At 44.3% G+C, this 22,095-nt stretch overlaps 4 protein-coding genes across 4 annotated transcripts; all 4 read right to left on the reverse strand.

The window, feature by feature from the left end:
- Window positions 1-8,502: 8,502 nt before the first annotated feature.
- On the reverse strand, window positions 8,503-9,770 carry LOC128146364 (keratin-associated protein 5-1-like). The gene has a single exon (XM_052797656.1). The coding sequence runs from the start codon at window positions 9,750-9,752 to the stop codon at window positions 8,871-8,873; it is 882 nt and encodes a 293-aa protein (XP_052653616.1). The 5' UTR covers window positions 9,753-9,770; the 3' UTR covers window positions 8,503-8,870.
- A 4,094-nt stretch (window positions 9,771-13,864) lies between these two features.
- On the reverse strand, window positions 13,865-14,983 carry LOC128146366 (putative small proline-rich protein 5). Its single transcript, XM_052797658.1, has 2 exons — window positions 14,937-14,983; window positions 13,865-14,442 (listed from the first exon to the last, which is right to left on the reverse strand). Exon 2 carries the CDS (start codon window positions 14,419-14,421, stop codon window positions 14,125-14,127), a length of 297 nt encoding a protein of 98 aa, XP_052653618.1. The 5' UTR covers window positions 14,422-14,442; window positions 14,937-14,983; the 3' UTR covers window positions 13,865-14,124.
- A 2,076-nt stretch (window positions 14,984-17,059) lies between these two features.
- Window positions 17,060-18,333, reverse strand: LOC128146365 (sperm mitochondrial-associated cysteine-rich protein-like). Its single transcript, XM_052797657.1, has 2 exons — window positions 18,207-18,333; window positions 17,060-17,670 (listed from the first exon to the last, which is right to left on the reverse strand). Exon 2 carries the CDS (start codon window positions 17,647-17,649, stop codon window positions 17,353-17,355), a length of 297 nt encoding a protein of 98 aa, XP_052653617.1. The 5' UTR covers window positions 17,650-17,670; window positions 18,207-18,333; the 3' UTR covers window positions 17,060-17,352.
- Window positions 18,334-20,207: 1,874 nt separating this feature from the next.
- Window positions 20,208-21,445, reverse strand: LOC128146368 (putative small proline-rich protein 5). The gene is made up of 2 exons (XM_052797661.1): window positions 21,386-21,445; window positions 20,208-20,820 (listed from the first exon to the last, which is right to left on the reverse strand). The coding sequence occupies exon 2, from the start codon at window positions 20,797-20,799 to the stop codon at window positions 20,524-20,526; it is 276 nt and encodes a 91-aa protein (XP_052653621.1). The 5' UTR covers window positions 20,800-20,820; window positions 21,386-21,445; the 3' UTR covers window positions 20,208-20,523.
- Window positions 21,446-22,095: the final 650 nt, after the last annotated feature.

The following is a 22,095-nucleotide window of genomic DNA, read 5'->3' on the forward strand; positions in this document are numbered from 1 at the left end:
AGACTTATATCTCCACATCTTTCAATAACTCACTCCCTCCCTGCACCATGCAGACCATGCTTGCTGGTGTATTTAATCTTATTGACAAGATATCAAGCCTATTAAGAAGCCTGCTTTAAAGTTCAGCAAATTCACTGGAAAGATTTTCATTATCAGAAAAGATAGCTCTGAAAAAAAAAAAAGATAGCTATCAGAAAATCTTTAGCTCTGGCTTTAGGACTGTACACATGCTTCGATCACAGACTGTGTATCTTCAAAGTCATAAGCAGGGGAAAGATAGCATGAAAATGCATGGCCAAGAGGATACTCCTGTAGCTTAGATAATGTATTGACACTAGCAAGCACTATTTTTCCCCAGATGAGAGACTAACCCAAGAAGTTTACCGCATATACTGGCGTGCTGTCATCAGTAGCATGACAAATAGTTGAAAAATTCATGATATTCAGAAACTAAGCAAATGCAAAAAAAGTCCCAGACCAGAGCTATAGTTTAAAAGACAAAGATAAATGAATCAACATATACCAGAAGTCTGCAGTGTCATAACTTAAAAATTTTATTGTCTTTCATGACTAATTGGAGATTAAAGCAAGAAAAGGGAGTACAATACATCAACAGCATTAAACATCCCACACACCAAGAGAAAAATTAACAGTAGGACTAGTGCTTACAAAGGAAAATCACACTGATCAGTGGGTAGCAACTTCAAAGCACATTACGAGCATTTGGTGATTAAAGGCGGACAAAGAGAAGAGATGATCTACAGTCTCTAAGCAAAGGAGGAAGAGCGTTCAGGGTGGTATCCATATCCATATCCAACACCAAATGAGCCAGGAGGGAAGCAGCAGGCAGTGCAGCCCTGCCTGTCCTTTGCCATGTGGGCTTAGTTGCCACAGCAGCCGCTGCCGCCACCGCAGCAGCCTCTGTTATTGTTCATGGTGTAGCAGCAGGTCTGCATGGGCATGCAGCAGGTGCTGGGGCGGCAGCACTGCATGGGTGAGCAGCACATTGGTGTCTTGCAGCACTTTGGGCTGCTGTAGCAGCACACGGTGTAGTTATTTCCACCGCAGCATCCACAGCCTCCGTTGGGCATGTTGTTGGTAGTAGTGTAGGCAAAGCTGGAAGGAACAGAGAGAGTCTGTCTGTGACTGGGAGCAGGATATTTGGAAATACAGAAATAATTTAAAGCTCTGTTTATGCTAAATTCAGAGATTGAAGGAGCTCAAACGGAGTGCTATCTTCTTTGTAGTAAATCTTGCTTGTAACTCTTCTCTCTGTCTTTTTCCTGTAATGTACATGTCCACCTACTCATACCAAGGCATCCCTAATGTCTTAGCAAGAATCACACAGCACAGTGCACATAGTCCTCAGTCTGGGCCCTTCTGAAATGTTCTCAGTCCCCTTGCTCTGCATGGCCCTGCTAATACTCCTGTAGCCTCTCCATACTTTAACGCTTCTAGCTCATCCCCATAATTCCTAGTACACAGTTCATAAAAGCTCAACTTCAGCCTAAGTCCCAGTCCAGATACCCGGTTATATTTGGATACTGTTATAAGATATACATAACATTTTTCTTCTGTGAAAAGGAAGGAAGATTTAGATGCTCTCACTTACCCTGCTGAAGAGTGAGGAGAGGTGAAGGGAAGAGAAGATGAGCGAATGAAGTGAGCTGGGCCAGGAGACCTTTTATAGTCCTAGACACCTTCCTCCTGGAAGTGAGACAGCCATTGACCATTTGAACATCCCTGTTTACTAATCCAAACCCATACTTTTTAGCTATACGTGTCTTCTGGTATTTACTCTTTGCCATATTATTTGTGATCACTACCTTTGTTTTGCCTCATAATTGTTTAGCCTGCAGATAATCAAAGGGCTTCTATGAATACTAATGAATTTGTCCTCTCTGCAGCTTTGCAAGGGAGCCAAAAAATGTGTCCTCGTATCTGTTTGACAAACGCAGACAGTGATGACCAAAGATGCTAAGGGACTTACTCAGCAGCGGCTGGTGCTGAATCAGTGTAAGAGCTGAAACTGAATCCCCTGGGTTGCGTCTTTTGCACATATGATGGACTGTTTCATTGGACTGGTGTTTGAAACAAATATTTGGAAAATTTCATCAAAATAGGTATGTTTGTTCCCGGTCACAGGACATGCACGTGAGGAGGGAACAAGAAGACCATGTGTTGGGAGTCATGCTGGCTCCTGGGTCTCAGTCACCTGCACGTGACTCCATGCAAGATCATCTTGCCCTCATGCATGCTAAGAGCATCTTTGTGATGCCAAAGCCATCATTGTCTTTTGGCTTGCCTAAACTTCTGCAAATCCTCCAATCTGGGGGGTTTAGGTTTGCACACAGGCATCACTTACACAAGAATGCTTCACTTCCTGCTCTGCTTTGCTGGGGCTGCTTTCCTAGAAACATTTTCAAAAACTCTGAATTGAATATTCACTTTAGAATAATTTGCATTTTAATTAGAAAGCTAAGGGGCAGCACTGCCTGTGCAAGCAGCAACGCAAGGAGTCATGGCTCTGGGACTGGGCATGATGCATTGCAAGTCAGCATGTCCCTCCTGTTACCTCCCATTGCATCCAGCTGAAATCCCCTTGTGTGCTGGAGCCCTGGCACCAAGCAGGACCACCCCTGCACAGCTCCTCAGCAGGGAGGGAGGGTTGTTTAGAGTTGGAGGTTGTGCAGGACTCTGTGGGTGTTGGAAGTGGTAAATGAAGGAGCCCAGCATGGACTGAGAGGGTAAGAGGAAGATGAAGGTGGAAGAGATATGACAAGCACAGGAAACTGGTCCTAACTGGGGTCATGGAGCTAAGTGGGAGGCAGGGACTCAGAAGTGATGCAGGAAGAGATATTGTTGAGGTGGAACCATTTTCTGGGAGGGAAAGAAGGGAGGAAGGTCAATGTAAGGCAGAGCCTTGGGCAGCTGAGCCAGGGTGGATGAATGGTTGTTTATTGCCAGCCACTGCCTCCAATGCACTTTGCTGTGGGGCTGAATGCTGGCAGGAACACAGGGTATTTGGGAGGAATTTTTTCCATGGCCTAAAATTGCAGCTCTCATTTGAAGCCCTCGCCACATTATCCTGAGAGGAGTGCTGCCTAATGAGAGGATGGTCGAGCCTGCCTGGCGAGTTCCCTGCCTCCTGCCTGACACCCTCCGGGATCCCTGGGGTCCTCTGAAGAGGGGTCCTCCTAGATGAGCGGCTACCAGCCCCAAAGATGCTAACAGGGGCCTTGGTTTATTTTCTGCACAGTGCAAGGGGGAGCAGATTGTGATTTTAGTGACAATTTGCCCCTGCAGTAAATGCAGCCAGCTCCTTTCCAGGCTTTCCTGGAATGAGAGTAATTCCTTGAGTGAAATGGTGGAGAAGCAACACATGTAATTGCAACTTCTCCAGACAGGGTAGAAGAACACGCATGGCATTTTCTTTCCAGCAGGTCTCCTCTGAGGTGACATACACTTGCCTGCCCATGAGAACTGATTAATTTACAAGGAATTAATGGGGCAGAAGCAAAGGGGAACACTTCACTTGTGCCTCCAGAGGGAAAGTTCTCATTGGCAAATCCTGCAACTGCAAGAAGAATTGATGATCTAGATGGGCATTTCCCACCCATGATAATTGTGTCCAGCCATTTGTGTAACCTAGGTACTCAAATGCTCTTTGGTGAGTGGGCTATGGATCTTAATGCAAAGAAGGGACTGAAGCAGTGTGGAAACAGAGTCGCAAGGGAGTTAGACACAGAATGAGGACTGCGGTGCAGATCTTGCATGCTATGTTTTGGTACAACTCTTACTGACCCAGTCACTCCTTGAAGACAGTAGAGGTTTCTCACCATTTGTTCTAACACTTCAACTCAATATCTGGTAACCCAGACATTTTAGCAGAAGCAAGACCTCCATCTCCTAAATCTTAAACTATTTATAGGGACTGCCTGTAGGTTCTGAAGTAGACCTCTAGCTGGTTAAAATACATGGAGCTTTCCTAGTTGGGATGTGCCTGTGTCAAACTGTTTCAGAAGAAATTCACATCCTTCACAAGTTTATGTATTATTTTCTTCCTATTTTTTTGTAGTTTTATAGTGAGAGGAGAAATATTGCTCGCAGAAATAACAGACACTCAGCTTGTGTTTGAATAGACCCATGCAGAAGCTCAGAACTGCATCAGGGGTGAAATGATATTCTTTGTGTAGGCACCACCCCCTAGTTAGCACCTTTTAGGCAGGAGCATCCCAAAACTGGAAAAAAATGCGAAGAAAAGGTGATAGGTGCGGTGATGCACTCTGGATTCACCAGCTAGCAAACAGATAACCACCAAGAGTTTTGCAGGGTCATGGACTACAGACTTTATTTTTTTTCAGACAGATTCAAGCAAAACAGTGATGAAAAGAATTAAACATCCCAAACACCAAGAGAAAAATTAACAGTAGGACTAGTGCTTACAAAGGAAAATCACACTGATCAGTAGCAACTTCAAAGCACATTACGAGCATTTGGTGATTAAAGGCAGACAAAGAGAAGAGATGATCTACAGTCTCTAAGCAAAGGAGGAAGAGCGTTCAGGGCGGTATCCATATCCATATCCAACACCAAATGAGCCAGGAGGGAAGCAGCAGGCAGTGCAGCCCTGCCTGTCCTTTGCCATGTGGGCTTAGTTGCCACAGCAGCCGCTGCCGCCACCGCAGCAGCCTCTGTTATTGTTCATGGTGTAGCAGCAGGTCTGCATGGGCATGCAGCAGGTGGTGGGGCAGCAGCACTGCATGGGTGAGCAGCACATTGGTGTCTTGCAGCACTTTGGGCTGCTGTAGCAGCACACGGTGTAGTTATTTCCACCGCAGCATCCACAGCCTCCGTTGGGCATGTTGTTGGTAGTAGTGTAGGCAAAGCTGGAAGGAACAGAGAGAGTCTTTTTTTCTCTGCCTGAATCTCCCAGTTGTTTAGGCAGCTTAAAGCATGCTTATCCCAAAGTCCATCTCAAACTGGCTGGGGAAGTCCCTACTGACCAGAATCCCATAACAGCCTCTCCCTGAGATCTCCACATTTTTGCATTGGACACTGGTGCATTTGGCATATTGTCCAGCACTGGTTCCACCAGAAAGAAACCACCCAGGTGGATCCCAAAACCAATCTCTCAAAATTGGTCCCAAACCAGACAGTACAGGAAATCCTGGATGGCTTCCTGCAAAAGCACACAGAAGTACAGTAGAGTGCAAATGAAAAGGCAAGTGGTAAGCTCTGACTTACCCGGTAGACCAGTGAGGACAAGAGAGGAGAAGTCAAGATGAGTGAATGAAGACCACTGTGATGGGGAGCCTTTTATATGCTTCAAAGACATCCCCCTGGAAATGAGGCATTCTTTGGCAATTCTGACTTCACTCTGTATCACCCAGTATATGCCTCTCACGTGTCTTCCGGTATTTAATCTTTACCTCTTTCTGTTTGCTCACCACCTCAATTCTGCACTGTAATTAGTTGTACATACAAACAACAGGTGCAAATTTTCTAGTGAATTTGCATTAATGGGAACCAGAGGTAGCTGTAAAGTATTGCTATCCACTTCCCAAGGAATGACCTTGAGACACAGAGACACTTAACAATGTGCCCGGGGGAAGTGGGTGCTGAAGCAGTGGAAGAACCATGCCTGGAACTTGGAATTGTCACCACTCGTGTCCCCTCTGCACTTGGCTGGGATTTTGGGGAACAAGTGGAGGCTATGGGTCTATGTGAATCCTTTCTTCTGGCCTCTGAAAGGTGGCTATCTGGTCAAAGTTAAGACTGAAGATTTTCTCCTTTCTTAGTCTTGTTCTTGGGTCTCCATCCATGGTGTTTGGTCCTCACACCCCCTGCTTTTTATTTTTGCTAAACTATTAAGAATTTTTTTCATTTTCATCCATGAAAGAGATGGATTAAGTCTAAATTAAGCAGCTTTCAAAGCAGTAGTGCACACGTTAGCTTTTTCATCTGTTGTTTCCATACACTCCATTTTCTGAGATTATTTCTAAGGTCTGTGAGACCGAGACAGCTTGTATTTAATGGTATTTGTGATGATCACACTAACAATTTGATTCTGTGTCACTGTAGGCAAGCATGAGGTTCAAGACTGGAAATCCAATCCTGAGTGCATTTCTCTGTGCCTTTCCCCTGTACCTCAGGAGCCCAGCTAGTATCTCACAGATGCTCTGAGTTCAGACACTTGACAGGACTTTTTCAGCAATTGCTTATAGTTGTTTTGGCTGCAGTGTGCTAAGGCAAAGGCTGCTGTGCTTGCAAAGCTTGACTGAACAGTCAGGAGGGAATGGATAAGATGGTTGGAGCCAAGGTAGATATTATGAAATAGGCTTGGAGATGGGGGAAGGAATTGTGGACACGTGTAGAGCCAGGACAGCTCCACGTGAGAAGAAGGTGGTGTTGGAGTTTTCATCTGATGAGAGGGGACACCAATATAAGATGAGAGTCCCAAGATGCTGATGCAGCATCTATTCATGGCAAATTAAGGCTGCCATCATGTTCAGCAGACTCTGAGTGTGAGGCTGGAGTGGTGGCAGTTGATCCCTGGTGGCTGGGACACGTAGTTTCTTCCCAAGATGTGAACATGACCTCCTATGACATTGGGTGTCTCTTCTGGAATTGTCCCTAGGGAAGCATTGTTTCGGTCATGTGATAATAGCCAGATACCTGCCTGCAGGAGGTAATGCCCTCTTTGTGTAAACCCTCAAACATGTCATCCACTGAATAAGTCATTCATTACCTTTTAATCAGGCTTTATTGTCGCCATATTGGCCAAGATGATCCCTGTGTTAGAATCATAGAATCATAGAACGGTTTGGGTTGGAAGGGACCTTTAAAGGTCACCTAGTCCGACCCCTCCCCACCATGAGCGGGGACATCTCCCACCCCATCAGGTTGCTCAGAGCCCTGTCCAACCCAACCTTGAATGTCTCCAGCGATGGGGCATTTACCACCTCTCTGGGCAGCCTGTGCTAGTGTCTCACCACCCTCAGAGTAAAAAATGTCTTCCTTCTACCTATTCTGAATCTACCCTCCTTTATAATAACCATTTACCCTTGTCCTATTGCTACAGGCCCTACTAAAGAGTCTGTCCCCATCTTTAAGAAAGATACTTTCTTAAAGCCCCCTTTAAGTATTGAAAGGCTGCAGTGAAGTCTCCCCGGAGCCTTCTCTTCTCCAGGCTGAACAACCCCAACTCTCTCAGGCTGTCCTTATAGGAGAGGTGTTTCAGCCCTCTGATGATTTTTGTGGCCCTCCTCTGGACCTGTTCCAACAGGTCCATGTCTTTCTTAGAAATGGATGTGAACCCTGCAAGGCTGTTGCTAATCAGGGTCTTATACAGATATTGAGAATATACTGGCATTTAATGTATAGCTGGGTCAGAAATAACATCTTCTACACTAAATCCCTTTTACATGCCATGCCATGCCATGCCATGCCATGCCATGCCATGCCATGATGTCTTTGTAAACTTCCATGGTGGTTACATGAATTTGAGAGCTACAGTACCTTTGTGAATGGGGAGGAATCTGTCATGGCAGCTTTTCCAGCATATGATGAGATTAATATTCACAGGAATTCCTTAACAGAATGCATTTCTGATATAGTATGTTATGATATGGTATAGGATATCCTTCTGCCAGTGTATTGTACCTGATTTACTTATTAATAAAAAACTCCTAAAGACCTGAGTAATGTTTTCAGAAGAGTCTAACCTGGTAGAGAAGATTATTCTAATGCAGACTTTGTGTATGCTCTGAAGATTTGGTTGAGGGAAGCAATCAAGACTGTGCTCAAGGCATTTTCCTGAGACATACAATTCACAGCTGAGTCCTGACTTTTAATAGTAAAGGAAGTCCCAGCCAGGTAGAAAAGGGACTGTTGACTCATGTGTGTGCTATTTTAGGAATGAAGCTTTTAAGTTGTATGCTAACAGCTGGGTTTCATTCCACTGCTTGTAGTTCAGGAACATTGTGTATGAAAATCTCTGCTCACACAAAAATAATTCACTGATTTAACTTGTTTTCTGAAATTTTATTTTTGAAGATGGTAGTGGAAGAAGATGGTGCCTGCTATTCAGTGAGTAGTGAATTCATCTCAGTACCTACTGAAATACCTATTCTAGTATCAGGGATGAGTTCCTATACATCTTATCGAGTGGTGTGTTTTCAGATGGTGGAATTATGCATGCTTCGTTCAGTCATGTCCTTTGAGTTTTATTTGCCTTAACCATTTAATTTTATAGTAAAAATCGAGCTAACTGAGGCAGATGATCAGTAGGTGCAAGAAGGGATCATACTGCTCTGCTTGCTGTCTTTAGATATGACCTAATTTATGCCAATGGGAAACATGGCTGGGCAGATCTTTGTTTCTTTTATGTTCTTCGGTGCCACAGGAGCATGTCAGGAGCCTGGCTGAAGGCATAGAAAATGGCACCAGAATGAGGACACATTCTGGGCAAAGCAATGTAAGAATAACCAAAAGACAAGGTTTTGCGTTTTGCTTAATGCTAAGTTTTATTGTCTACAAGTCACGAGAGAAAATGAAGAATGATCAGGTTAACAGCAAAGGTGTCCCAAGTCCCATACACCAAGGAGAGAATTAACAGCCCCACTAATATCTAATAGCTCTTTGCCTTATACAATGGTTGATATATTCAAGTGCATTGCAGATGTTCAATAATTAAAGGACAGAAAGAAGACAGCTTAAGTTTGAAAACAAGAAGAGAATCACTAGGCATTTACTCCATTGTCATGTGAACCAGAAGCAAATGAGCAGGTTTTCATCTCCTTGTGCCTGTTCTTGATGCACGCCAGAGATGGGAGCCAGCAGAGCTGCTTTTGCTACCCAGAGTTGGCTCAGCAACACTTCTTGATTGTGGTACAGCACTGCTGGATGGGTATGCAATACTTCCTCATGGGAGAGCAGTTTTGCATGGGGCTGCAACACACCACAACGGGCTTCTTCACCATGTAGGAGCAGCAAGACAGACATCCAGAGCAGCAGCAGGGGCGGCAGCCACAGGAGTAGCAGGGTTGCTGGCCACAGCAGCAGCAGGACTTCTGGCACACCTTGGTACAGCAGATGGGCTGCTGGCACGGGTCACAGCAGGGCTTCTGGCATGGGTCACAGCAGACGGACTGCTGGCACGGGTCGCAGCAGGGCTTCTGGCACGGGTCACAGCAGGACTGCTGGCATGGGTCACAGCAGGGCTTCTGGCATGGGTCACAGCAGGGCTTCTGGCACGGGTCGCAGCAGGACTGCTGGCAGGGGTCACAGCAGGGCTTCTGGCACGGGTCACAGCAGGGCTTCTGGCACGGGTCGCAGCAGGACTGCTGGCAGGGGTCACAGCAGGGCTTCTGGCACGGGTCGCAGCAGGGCTTCTGGCACGGGTCGCAGCAGGACTGCTGGCAGGGGTCACAGCAGGGCTTCTGGCATGGGTCACAGCAGGGCTTCTGGCACGGGTCGCAGCAGGACTGCTGGCAGGGGTCACAGCAGGACTGCTGGCAGGGGTCACAGCAGGGCTTCTGGCACGGGTCACAGCAGACAGACTGCTGGCAGGGATCACAGCAGGGCTTCTGGCATGGGTCGCAGCAGCAGGACTGCTGGCATGGGCTGCAGCAGATGGTCTTCTGGCACGGGTCGCAGCAGATGTTCTTCTGGCATGGCTGGCTGCAGCACACTGTTCTGTTCTCCACGATGGAGCAGCATCCGGTAGAGCAACATCTGCTAGAGCACATGTTTTTTGTAGTGTAGTCAAAGCTGGAAGGACTGAGGACCTGAAACACAGAGTACTTTCAGATAAAACCCATCCTTCCAAGTATATAGATCTGTTTTATTTTGCCATACAAATGCTGCTGTCTAGGCCCATGGGTGATAGGCATATCACACACTGCTTCCTATTTATTTGTCTTAAGTTGCAAAAAAAAGATCCTTAGAGAAATCAAGCCACCTGTCACTATCCGAGCAATATTTGTGCATCTTTTGAACTATCCTGGGAACTAACTTTCCTGTGGTCATCCATGAAGACCTGAATTTCCATCCCAAGAAGCTTGTTTTCCACTGTGCTCTCTCTTACCAACTGTCTTTTGCAATAAGCAATAGACCAACAGGCTAGGAAAATCTGGATTTCAGAGAGAGCTGTAGATCATAGAATCATAGAATAGTTTGGGTTGGAAGGGACCTTTAAAGGTCATCTTTTCCAACACCCTACAGAGATACATTTCAATTCATTGCTTGACCAAAACCAAATGAGAACCATTGGTACCAAGGAACACTGCTAATAGGTAACACTTACCGTGCCAACTGAGTGGTGCAGTTGAGTGAGGAGCAAAGGGACAGGAACACCTTTTATTTAGCTCAAAATTGTCCTGCCGGAAATGAGGTACCCCACAGCAATTCGTGATTTACACACTAAGCCTATACTTATTTGTTGAATGTGCCTTCATCTATTTAGTCTTTGCCTCATTGTTTTTGACCAACCCCTCAATTTTGTGTTATTATCAATTTGTTCTGTAAATTTTTTACAATTTTTTAATGTCAAGTTAATTCTTCTGTGATGCTTGTGAACTGCTTAAAAGGTATGTTTCTGCTCATTTTGCATATGGTAACGCTGTTACATTGAGATGTTAGGTGGCTTGTTCAGAGCTAGTGAGTGCTCAATTAACATAAAAATCATAACTAAGATTGAGGAGCAGTGGATTCCAGAGGCGTGCAGAGGCCTTCTGGATGTCAGTCACTCCTCAATATGATTTTTTTAAAAATAGAATTCCAGCAAGTGTAATTCCATGGCTCCGTGTTTTGTTTTTGAATGTAGAAATGTTGAAGCCCAATGTCTTTCTTTCGAGTCTCTGGTCATTGGAAGGGCAAATATGTAACAGAAAGTTCTTGACATCTCATCCCTTGATGCCTCATCCCATCCATGCATGGGAAAACACATGCCGTTGTCCTTGCCAATATCAGAAATTTTAGGTGCAAAGGGCTGCGCAGATTCATCATGGAAATTTGGAATAGAGTTTGGGTCAAATCAAAGTCCATATTTTTCCAATTCCTTTTTGACATCTTTAAATAAAAGAAAAAAGCAAAACGCAAAACTTTTCTGGAATTTTTACATCCTGTTTCTGCTTAGCATAACTTGATCTGCAAAATTCCTATTCCATTTTTTTAAGTTCTAGTATGCCCTCGAGTAATGAAAGATCCACCTACGGATGTTATTTCTGGAATAACTCTGTGCTCAGTTCTCAGTCACCCATTGGCAGTCATTAGTGCTGATGTTAATGATCATGTTGCAATTATTCATTATTGATGTTAATATTTATTTTGCATGAAAGCCTGAAGGACTCACATGATGCCCTGAGCACCTTTAGGGTTTCAAATTAAACTACATTTAAAAAAAAAAATTATCTCTCTCTGGTCAGAGCGAATTCATGGGACCTGGGACTGTAACTGACGTGATTAAATGTTTTGTTTCTGAGATCACCCTGAGGAGGAGGGCTGCTACTGCTGCTGCGGGACTGTGCATCTGTGGGAGCAGAGCACTGAAAGACCCTTGACCACCCTCCCCTACAGTGCAGAGTTTCACTGGAGATATCCTGATTTCTGCTGAGGTGAAGGAGAGAAGATTCAGGCCATTTCTGTTCATACAAAACCACAGTGCGATCCAGATCACAGATGCTGAGGACAGCATAGGTCATCGTGAAACTTCAGTTTGACTTCCGGTGACATAAAGCATCCATTTCCAGTCAGTTTCTGTTGGGTAGCTACTGTTTTTATTTGGCAGCTTTTAGAAAGCTACCCAGTCTAGCTTTGAAGAATTCAAAGGACCGTGAAGTCACCACTTCTCCAGGCAAGCTCTTTCCAAGGTCAATGTTCCTGTCCACTAAACCATAGGCTTCATTTCCTATTGAGTTTGGCTTCATGCTAATGACCCAGTTAGACTAGGTCACTGCCACACACTGTAATCTAATTAGTGATAGAGATTTACACCAGCTGAGTACCTGCATCTCAGCTAACAATAAAGGAGGCTCATAGCAACCTGGGAGATGGCCGGGAGGGGATTTCTGAGCCTGCAGAAAAATGACAGGAGACTCCAACATTAGAAATGTGGGGGATCTTGAGCAGTGAGGTAAAGTAAGAGAAGTTGGTTCAAAATGAGGCAGTTTTCTGTGTGACTTTGTATGGATCTGGGGCATTGCTTCATCCAGTGTCCCTCTGAGTCAAAAAAACCCCTGCTGCTGTTAAAGCTGGATGTGAACATCAGAGATGTCTAAAGCCAAGTAAGACAGATCCATAGGCAGCTGAGGAGTTTTACAAAAGAAAAGATTCAAATTAGACCCCCAAAAAGATCCCAATTAAATTTTGCGTTGAGTGAATGAACTTAGCAGGCTCCATAAGATGCCCAGAGTAACACCACTCTGTTTGTTTGGATTTGAGAATTACGGATGCAGTGAAGCAATCCTCGCCATGAAACAGCTAAGGCAAATTCCTCCTCATTAATCCTTAAGGGTTTGCTCACAGTTTATCCTGGTTGTGGAAATCCACTGTTACGTTATTTAACACATACTCAGCAGAGCAGAAATGTTCCTCTAAGCTATTTAGAGCATTAGGTATAGAGGACTTCTTCTCTTGCCAAATGTCTATGGTCTCTGACTTTTAAAGAAATATTCTAATGAGGTAAAGCATTCACAAAGGCTTTGGTCCTTGATGTTCCAGGTGTCAAACCTCTCCAGGGCTGACAACAGCTTAGAATCGAATTGAATCAAATAGACTAGACTAGAATGGAATAAAATAGAAACAAGCTTCATTCTTGTTTCCCTGTTGCTGCCATTTCTCATCCTCAAGTTAACGGGAGCTTCAAGCTTGAGCACAGCAGAAAGCATAACCAGTTCAGAGGCTTTGTGCCTTTCATGGGACTTGGAAAAGGAAGAGGAAATAAAATGTGCCATGATTAGTCACAGAATAGAAAGTTGGAGGCCTAGGGCAGCAAGGGAAAGTGAACATATCCACTCAAAGACAAAACCACTCCTGTGGACAGAAAGCCTTACTGACTCAATACCCAACTGCAGAGAGGTGAAGAATGAATAAGGAAAAGAGTTTTTAATACAGCTGCCAAGGGTCGCATGAAAATGAGCCATCTCTTAGCAATGGCAACAACTTGAACGTAGGTGAGTAATTAATTGCTCGCTGCATCCCGTTTGCAACTTTTCCTTTTTAGCAGGCTGTGCCTCTATAATGACAATTTTCTCTGTAACCTATACATAACTAATTCCAATTACTTATATACCAACTGGTCATTTACTAGGTACTTGCAGTGCCCAGCTCATCCAGCCTATTTCCCATGCCTGCCCTGGGATGGATGAATCATGCTGGGGAAATCTCTCATTTTACACTGTAGAAATTGTTTAATTGAGAGTGTTCCAAGGCAGGTTCCAAACCCTGCCGGATTTGCTTTGTTTTGTTTCCAAATATAGCAGTGGTTTTTAAAGATTGCGTCTGCAGTAAAAACATGAATGTGCAGGCCAGGCCCCCAGCTGTAACTCTGAAACCGCCATTGCATCTGCTGAGCTCAGTGCAAATATTTGGTTTCACCAGGAATTAACTTGACGTGTTTCTCCTAGCCCTCTGCATGCAGTGCAGTGCTCCTGGCATTGCTGGTGGATGCTGCAAGCACTTTCCTTGACTTTCAAGTTTCCTTGGCATTCGTCCTACTTTGGCTATTTTCACCAGTGATTAAAGCATGGCTCTAAAATCACGAGAAAAAACAGATGCTGCCAGACAAGCAGATATGATGGAGTGGTGACTAAAAACATCCAGAACTGTTAGGTAGGGTTGAAATATAATTTTTATTGTGTTGCTGGAGAATGAAGCAGCAAAGCAAGAATGAAACTATTCCCAGTGGACAGTGTGCTTTGCATTGGCAGAAAGAAGATAAACAGCTCAAAGCTCATTAAACCGAGAGACTTCAACCTAATACCACGCTACCCTCCAACCAGTTTAAAAGTGTTTACTTTCAGAGAAGTGGCATGGCTGGCAAGCGATGAGCAAGGAGGTGAGCTCAAGGCTTTGAGCGAGGAGCAAGCCAGTGGGTCCAGGTGCTGGGGCCGGATTCTGCTGCTAGTACTTGGGGTACGATGGCAGCAGCTTGCAGATGTTCTTGGTGTATTGGGGGCAATAGGGGGCTGGAGGGCAGTAGTGCTGTATGGGGGGGCAATAGCGCTGCATAGGTGAGCGGCAGGGCTGCATGGTGGGGCAGCAGGGCGTCACGTAGTTGTACTTCTGCACAGGCTGCCTCTGGATGGTGTAATGGCAGGAGGGTCCTGAGTCGTGGCAGGAGGAGTGGGATCCATGGCAGGAAGACTGGGATCCGTGGCAGGAGGACTCATAGTCGTGGCAGGACCAGTGAGAGCACATCTTTCTGGAGTATCGGCAAAGCTGTCAGGAGCAAGAGATCAACGTGGTGAGAGAAGCCCCAGATCCACTTCTTCTATTGACTCCCCTTTTTATTTTTAATAATACTTTTCTTGAGATCCCCAGCAAACTCTTTCTCTTTCTTTTTGCCTGCCTATTTCAGACCAAATGCACCCTCGATCCTACCTAATCTGCAGGGCTTGCTCTGGCAATTGCTCAGTGAAGCTAAGTCCCTGCAAGTCGACGCAATGAGCCCCATGAGTGACTCCCAAACTCCACCTCCCCTGTGAAACAGCATGGAGTGCGTGTCACCCGAAGATCCCTTCGTTTGCCTTTGCTGCACCTTCTCTGGTGATCCCCATCCCTCCATCCACCATTCACTGAGCCTCCCTCAGAGCACCACAAGGGTGCAAGCAGAAGGCATTTAGCTAAGTCCCAGCTCCCAGGAGGTCCATAAAAACCTTTAATGGAGGTTTCTTCTCTCTCAGCATGAACAGAAATAGTAAAATTGGTCTTACCCTCTTCAGCTACAGGGAGAATTGTCTGGAAGCGAAGGTAGGCGACTGAGGAGGACTGGACTAAGCGATCTTTTATATGGCTCCAAAAGGTTATCTCAGGTATGAGACACCTCTTTGCAATGACAATTTAATTATTTCCGCACTCAATCCCGCAGATGTTGGTGCTATCCTATTTTTAGCGTTTCCTCTTTGACGCACTGTATTTCATCCCATATGTAATCCCTAATGCATTTCCTATAAGGATTTTGGAAGGCATTTCTTTCCCATTTCCTGGAGACTGACACTAATCTCCTAGGTGTTAATTAGCTTGCCAATGGGGAATGGGGATTGCATCAGTGACAGAAAGGTCTTTATGTCTCAGAAATGCTGACTCCTGGGGTAGGCCTACCATTTTGTGCAGGTGACAGCTCAGGATTTTAATTTACGTGTTGTTGAATGCCAAGAGGAAAAGGGATTACCAGCTGCAACTCATGGGTATGGCATGATGCTGGAAAGTCTGGCATGATCTCTTCGCTTCCCTGCTACGGCAAAAAAATAAAGTATTTCTGATTCTTCACATGTTCCTTGACTTCCTAGATGACTTGGCTGACCCCATTAGATTGTTCCACATGTATCAAAGGTTATTTAGTACTTAAGATCAGGGAAAAATGTCTGGCAATGAGCTCTGTACAAGGTATGGGTATGTTAAGTTTTCCTGTTCCATGGTTTCTCTTTCCCTTCACTGATTTCTTATACTTTTTCCACCTGACTTCACCTGCAGAGGTGTCTGGAAAGCAAAGGATTCAGAGAAAGAGAGTGCTTGAGCTGAAGTTTGAGCACATACTGGGTTCTGTCACTAGTGGCAAAATTATGGGCGCTAAAGCTGGATTTATAATCCTGTTTGACTCAGTCTTCCAAGCGTAAGAAAACGAAGTCCATAACTCATCAGCTTTGGAAAATGTTACCCATTAGAGTAATTTGCTAACTGCTAACAAGAAGCTCTCTCTAAAGTACGGGTGTCCTACAGCTTTTCTTTAGGCTAGAGGCAATATAATTGCTTGTGGTGAGTTTTGGGTAGCAAGGAAGGATTGCATGAATTCCTCAGGGGTATTTTGTGACTCAGTTATGGGTCCAAAACCAAGAGAGGCTGCAGCTGCCCAGTTGGTGAAACCGGTGCTTGTGTGACAGTTCTTCTTTCCGCTGTGCTTTGGCCTGGAGCATCACACCAATGTTCCTTCAAAATCTTTCTACCTCCTCAACGGCCTTCCAAAACTGGGGTGTCCTAGGTTAAACCCCGTCAAAAAATGTTTCTGAATCTTTCAAATTCAGATCCTGCTATGGAAATCATGATCTCTGAAGAGTTATCATCCATTGCTTGCAGTTCTTTTAGGGGAGTATATAAGGGCAGCCCAATCTACGGTGATGAAATGTCATTTTGAGAGCAATGTGGTGGTTGATATGTGCTCAGTTACATTCAGCAGTGTTTGGTTTATGAGCTCTCCATAATAACATATGGTGGTGTTCAGATCTATGCTGTGCGAATGCACAAGAGTCTTAGATGAGATGGACCTTCTCTGGGCTAACCCATTTCTCTGCTTCGAAGTATACGCTAGTGACAAGCAACACTGGAATATGAGAAAGAAGTTTGTGACTTCTGTTTTCAGAGGCTCAGAAGTGTTAAGATATTTGAAAATATTTATATACCCAAGTTCTGAAGTTGAGCTTGGAGTAAAATATTGCATATATTAAGTAAGAATATTAGCAACTGTGAACTACTTATTCCTCTTTCATTTAATGAGCTATGCTTGTCTCCAAAGCAAAAGAGTTTGCATTCAATTGTCTTTGATCTCGTTGTTTTCAAAATGATGGGACAAAAATCTGTGTAGACCAGCTCATCGTCTGGTGCGAGAAGGGGAAGCTTTGTTTTGCTCAGCCCTTTAGATCCACGTAGATTTTTGGTAGCTGAGAACTTTTTAATCTACTAATGTGTCTGTTTTCTTCTCAAATGAACGTGGGAATTGTTGTTATTGGCCACCAATTATCGGGGCACTTTGAGAATATGAGGAAATTTGACTGAAGAATCCAGAAAAAAAAAAAAGTCTAAAGGAAAAAGTGAATACTTAAATTGAAAGAAAATGTGGGTCTCATGAATTGTAAGATTTATTGTTTCCCACACCCAGATGAGTCTGAAACAGAAGTGCATGGCATAGAAAGATTCCCAACAGTAATTATGCACTGAATAATTAGAAAGGACATTTCCTGAATAACTAGAAAGAATGACACCTTGAATGACAATTAGGGGAACACTTCATCCAAACCAGCAGTGAGGCACATGGCAGAGACCCAGGGATTTCTGTGAGGATGAGACGATCCATGGCCATAGTGTCCAAGGGAGGAACGAGCCGGTGGGTCCACATGCCAGGTCTGGATTCTGCTGCTAGTACTTGAGGCATGACGGCGGCAGCTTGCAGATGTTCTTGGTGTATTGGGGGCAATAGGGGGCTGGGGGGCAGTAGCGCTGTACAGGGGGGCAGCAGGGCTGCACAGGGGGGCAATAGGCCTGCATGGGGGGGCAGCAGGGTGTCACGTAGCGGTACGTCTGCACAGGCTGCCTCTGGATGGTGTAATGGCAGGAGGGTCCTGAGTCGTGGCAGGAGGAGTGGGATCCATGGCAGGAAGACCAGGATCTGTGGCAGGAGGACTCATAGTCGTGGCAGGACCCGCGAGAGCACATCTTTCTGGAGTATCAGCAAAGCTGTAGGGAAGAGAGAGACACCATCAAGCTGGCACAGCTGCCCCACTGTAACCCTCTGCATTTTCCTTGGTTCTTTTTCTGTAGTAGTCTGGGAAATTTTGTTTTCCTCTGATTTGTAATATATGGGATATCTTGACCCTGAAGGTGATACTGCCTTGTCTTTTGGGGGTTGTTCTGGAATGGTCCAGCTCTGATGGGAATTTCCCTACCAAGGTAAAGAAAAATTTACTTCTAAAACTGTACTGACATGTCTGAGATATCTCTCCCTCCATCACCAGCTAGTTTGGGAGTTAATTTGTTGCTGAGTCCCAAAGACTCTGTGTCTTTGCAGATCTGGTCCTTCAATTACTCCTATTTTTCTGTCATCCCATTTGCTGTGAGCACCCTTTGTACAGCTTACATGTTCAGGCACTCAGTCACCAAAAATAAGAAATTTCTTAGACAAAGGCAAGGTCTAAATGCAGAACTAGTCAGCTAGAATTCCTATGTGAGCTCCTGCTGCTCAATAGTAGATAAAGCAATATAATCCAACTTACCCTCTGTTGGAGCAAGCAAGAGGAAGAGCACCTAAAGCTGATGCTGAATGAAGGAGGAACAGGGCATGGAGAACTTTTATATCTTCCAAAGGGTTGTCTGAGAAATTATACATCTCTTGGCAATGCTGGCAATTAAGTAGTCATGTTCATATTTATCTTCTGTGTCTAGTTTTTAGCATTTCCGATTTGACACAGTCAGGAAAAACAATTATGACTTTTTCCTTAACGCGTTAATAGGCAATGAATTTCCCAATCTGCTTTATAAGGGAATTTTGAAGGCAGTTGCATATTTACATAGTAAAAATGGACCTAACCCTAGAGTTATTAAGTGATTTGTCGTTGGGCAACCAGTATTGCATCAACGTACAATTCAAAAGTGTTGACTCCTACACTGCATGCTGCCCCTTGGTCTGCATGACAGACTCACATTTTGATTGATATGTTTTTTTCGTGACACAAGGGACTGTAATTAATAGCCACAACTCACATGGACTCTACTTGGAGGGAAGTCCTGTTAACTAGTTCAAATGCACCTAATCAAGACCGGAGATGATGCTAGAAGGACATCCCCAGTTCCAATGTTTTTCATTCTGTTTGTGAGTCCACCAGCCATCAGCTGTTTTTCCCTTGTGCCACAATATTATCCTGTTTACATTCCTCCTAGAAGAAGGAGATTTCAAATCCTAAGCAGGAAGGATTTGTGCTGGGAAGCTAACACCTATTGGCATCCCGTTTCAGATCCCAAATTGCTTCAGACTCCTGTCTTGCTTAAGCAGTTTTGTAATTTTTACTCATTGCAGTGTTTCACTGTTTACTACCAAGTTTCTCTCACAGAGGCCCAAGACTTTACTTTAGGACAATGAAACAGGTAATTGTTCCTTTCCTGTGACTTTTATCCAGGTGGGTGTTGCAGGAACTCCTTGGAAGCATTGCATAGGTCAGTCCTGATGCAACTAGAACAAGGGGGTCCTAGAAGTTGCTTATCGAGTTCAAAAGGGAGCAGCTATCCCTATTGAGATGGTCTTCATATCTTTCAGGGTTTATTTTCATGTCAAATTTGGGGAAAAAAATAAAAATTTGCTACTCTGCCAACAGTTTTGTGAGATGCTAATTCATTCTGAATTTGAAAATACATCCTGGGAAGGCATGGTTTCATGTTCTGGTTGGGGTTCTTTTTATTTATTTTTCAAGGCCATGATTCAGAAAAAAAAAAGTTTTTAAAAAAGTATTCTAGAGCTAGCCCTTGTTTAGGAAAATCGCACCTGCAGTTTTCTGAAAAGCATTGTGAGTTATAGGTAAAGTAGAAATGGTTCGTCTAGGTTGGTAAAGCCGTATTTTTGGGGAAGGCCCTTGTGTCAATTCTTCATCACGCAGGGTGCATTCATCTCACCCTTTTCTAGATACTCAAAGTTAATAATTTAAGCTGAAGCTAGTTGTTGAGCTCTTTGTGAAACTGGTGCAGAGAAACAGGCACTGGCAGAAGGAAGCAAGTGATCCTGTTCTAGAATAGATGTCTCAGCTAGATGGGCTGGTGACTGGGGAGATAAGGATAGTCTTAGGTTGTAAAAAGTAGAGAGAGATTTAGCATTTATTTTTAAGTGTGTGCAGTTTTCATTGAAAACAGTAATTTGAAGTTCAGTGAAAGAAGGAGGGTTAGAAAAGACCTCTAGGTGCCGATTTGCATTTATTAGACACCTCAAAATGTTTGTAATTCTGAGTCAGAGTGACAAATGAAGTATGAGGTGCTGCTGAAGTAGGGAGCTGAGAAAGACAGCCCTAGGCTAAATAGGGTACAGATGAGCTCCCTGTGTGCTGTCCATAAATGCATTCATCTGCCACAGAAATGCATCTGGAATGACTGGCTTTCATTCATTTTGAAACTTTAGGATGTGGGCGTTTCGTGGCAAGTTTGAGAAGAAAAGAATGAGAAGTGGTGACTAAGAAGCCAGAGGTAAAGATAATTCTCAAGTAAAGACATCAAAGAATAAACAAATCATAAACTTTTTCTATTTTTGGAAATGAAATTTTATTGTTTCATCTGCATGTTTTGGAAGTTGACACATCATGTGTAAGTCAGTGCCAGCAGAAATAATTCCCAGTCTTTTGGAAAAGAACATAAGCTGGGTCTTGCATGCTAAATAAATTAAAATGGATCTGATTTATATTTTGAAGGAAATTCTAATCACAGATGAGGTATTAGAGGATTCAGGCAAACCAAAAATGGGAAAAGAGAACAAAGGATTCAAGCTTTAGGCATCGAGATCATCCAAGGGAGGAGTGAGCCAGCGGATCCAGGTACCAGGTCTGGATTCTGCTGCTAGTACTTGGGGCACATTGGTGGCAGCTTGCAGATGTTCTTGGTGTACTGGGGGCAGTAGGGGACTGGGGGACAGTAGCGCTGCACAGCGGGGTAGCAGGGCTGCACAGGCGGGCAGCAGGGCTGCACGGCGGGGCAGCAGGGTGTCACGTAGGTGTACTTCTGCACAGGCTGCCTCTGGATGGTGTAATGGCAGGAGGGTCCTGAGTCGTGGCAGGAGGAGTGGGATCTATGGCAGGAGGTTTCGTGGCTGTGGCAGGGCCTGCGGGAGCACATCTTTCTGGAGTATCGGCAAAGCTGTAGGGAAGAGAGAAACAGTCATACTGGTACAGCGGTCCCAATGTATGTGAGCACATCTGCATTCTCTAATTTGTTCTGGAATTCCCCATTTTCTTCCTAATTTCTAGTTCTCCAGGGATATGAAAGTGATTTCAATGCTGATTAGGTATTGGAAGATGATTTATATCCCCCGCTAAAACCATGATCTGTGATGTATGCAATTTGCTTTTCAGAGAAAAATTACTCAAAACATTCATTGCTCATATGCAGCCCCAGACCCCCCAGTATTTTCTACTTGAAAACTTCGAACCCTCTTGTCCATAAAGTCCTCTGACTGTCCTCTCTCTGTATTTTCCAATCGTTCTGTTGTTTTGGTTTGGCTTGAGCCTCTGCCTGCTAAGTCTATATCCCACTTGTCATTTGCATTAATAAAATAGCTCTTGTGGGTAACAAGAACTTGGTCTCCTGCATGACTGAGGTCCAGAGTTGAGGAGTGAGTATCATACTCCAATTCTACCAAAGCTTGTATGAAAGTAGCTGGTTTCATAAAGAAACTCAAGAGAAATAGAAAAATTGGACTTACCTCTACAGCAACAAGAATGAAGGTGTATAGGAGCAGAGAAGTGAATGAAGGAAACTGGGATGAGAGACCTTTTATACTCTTCCAAAGGGTTATCTGGGACATGAGACATCTCTTGGCAAGTGTAACCTAATTACATATCCCAGCCCATTTCTATCCGCTGTATTCAGCTTCCGACATTTTCCCTTTGATGCACTCTGCTTTTAACATTGTAATTGTCCCATAGGTTATTAATAGCACTCTAATTTGTTCGCCTCCCTATGAAAGAGATTGGAAGGTATTTCATGCAAAGTGACGCCAATACCAAAGAAACTAATGGATCTGGTCATGGACAACAAGTATCAAGCAGAAGAGATGTTTGTAATTCAGAAGTATCCATTCCTCAAGCTGTGCCGGGATGTCACGTGGACCAAGAACTAAACGTGATCACACATCTATGTGAAAGAAAAATGATTACTAATGTTAACTCATGCAGATAATGTTTAGGGCAGGAATATTCTAGCTGAATTGCCCGACGGTACCAGATATGTTAATGACAGATTTGGCATTAGCCCAAAGCTGCCCTTCATTGATAATTTCAACCTGTCTGCATGGTGTATCCTATCAAGGATTTCTTTTATTCTTGTGTGGTGGATTGACCCTGGCTGGACGCGAGGTGCCCACCAAAGGTGCTCTATCATTCCCCTCCTCAGCTGGACAGGGGAGACAAAATA

The sequence above is a fragment of the Harpia harpyja genome, chromosome 9 (genome assembly GCF_026419915.1).
Source record: "Harpia harpyja isolate bHarHar1 chromosome 9, bHarHar1 primary haplotype, whole genome shotgun sequence".
NCBI lineage: Eukaryota > Metazoa > Chordata > Aves > Accipitriformes > Accipitridae > Harpia > Harpia harpyja.

Excerpts from the sequence above, each read along its gene's own strand:
- LOC128146364 (XM_052797656.1), bottom strand. The coding sequence starts at position 9,752 with ATGTGCTCTAGCAGATGTTGCTCTACCGGATGCTGCTCCATCGTGGAG.
- LOC128146366 (XM_052797658.1), bottom strand. The coding sequence starts at position 14,421 with ATGTGCTCTCACTGGTCCTGCCACGACTATGAGTCCTCCTGCCACGGA.
- LOC128146365 (XM_052797657.1), bottom strand. The coding sequence starts at position 17,649 with ATGTGCTCTCGCGGGTCCTGCCACGACTATGAGTCCTCCTGCCACAGA.
- LOC128146368 (XM_052797661.1), bottom strand. The coding sequence starts at position 20,799 with ATGTGCTCCCGCAGGCCCTGCCACAGCCACGAAACCTCCTGCCATAGA.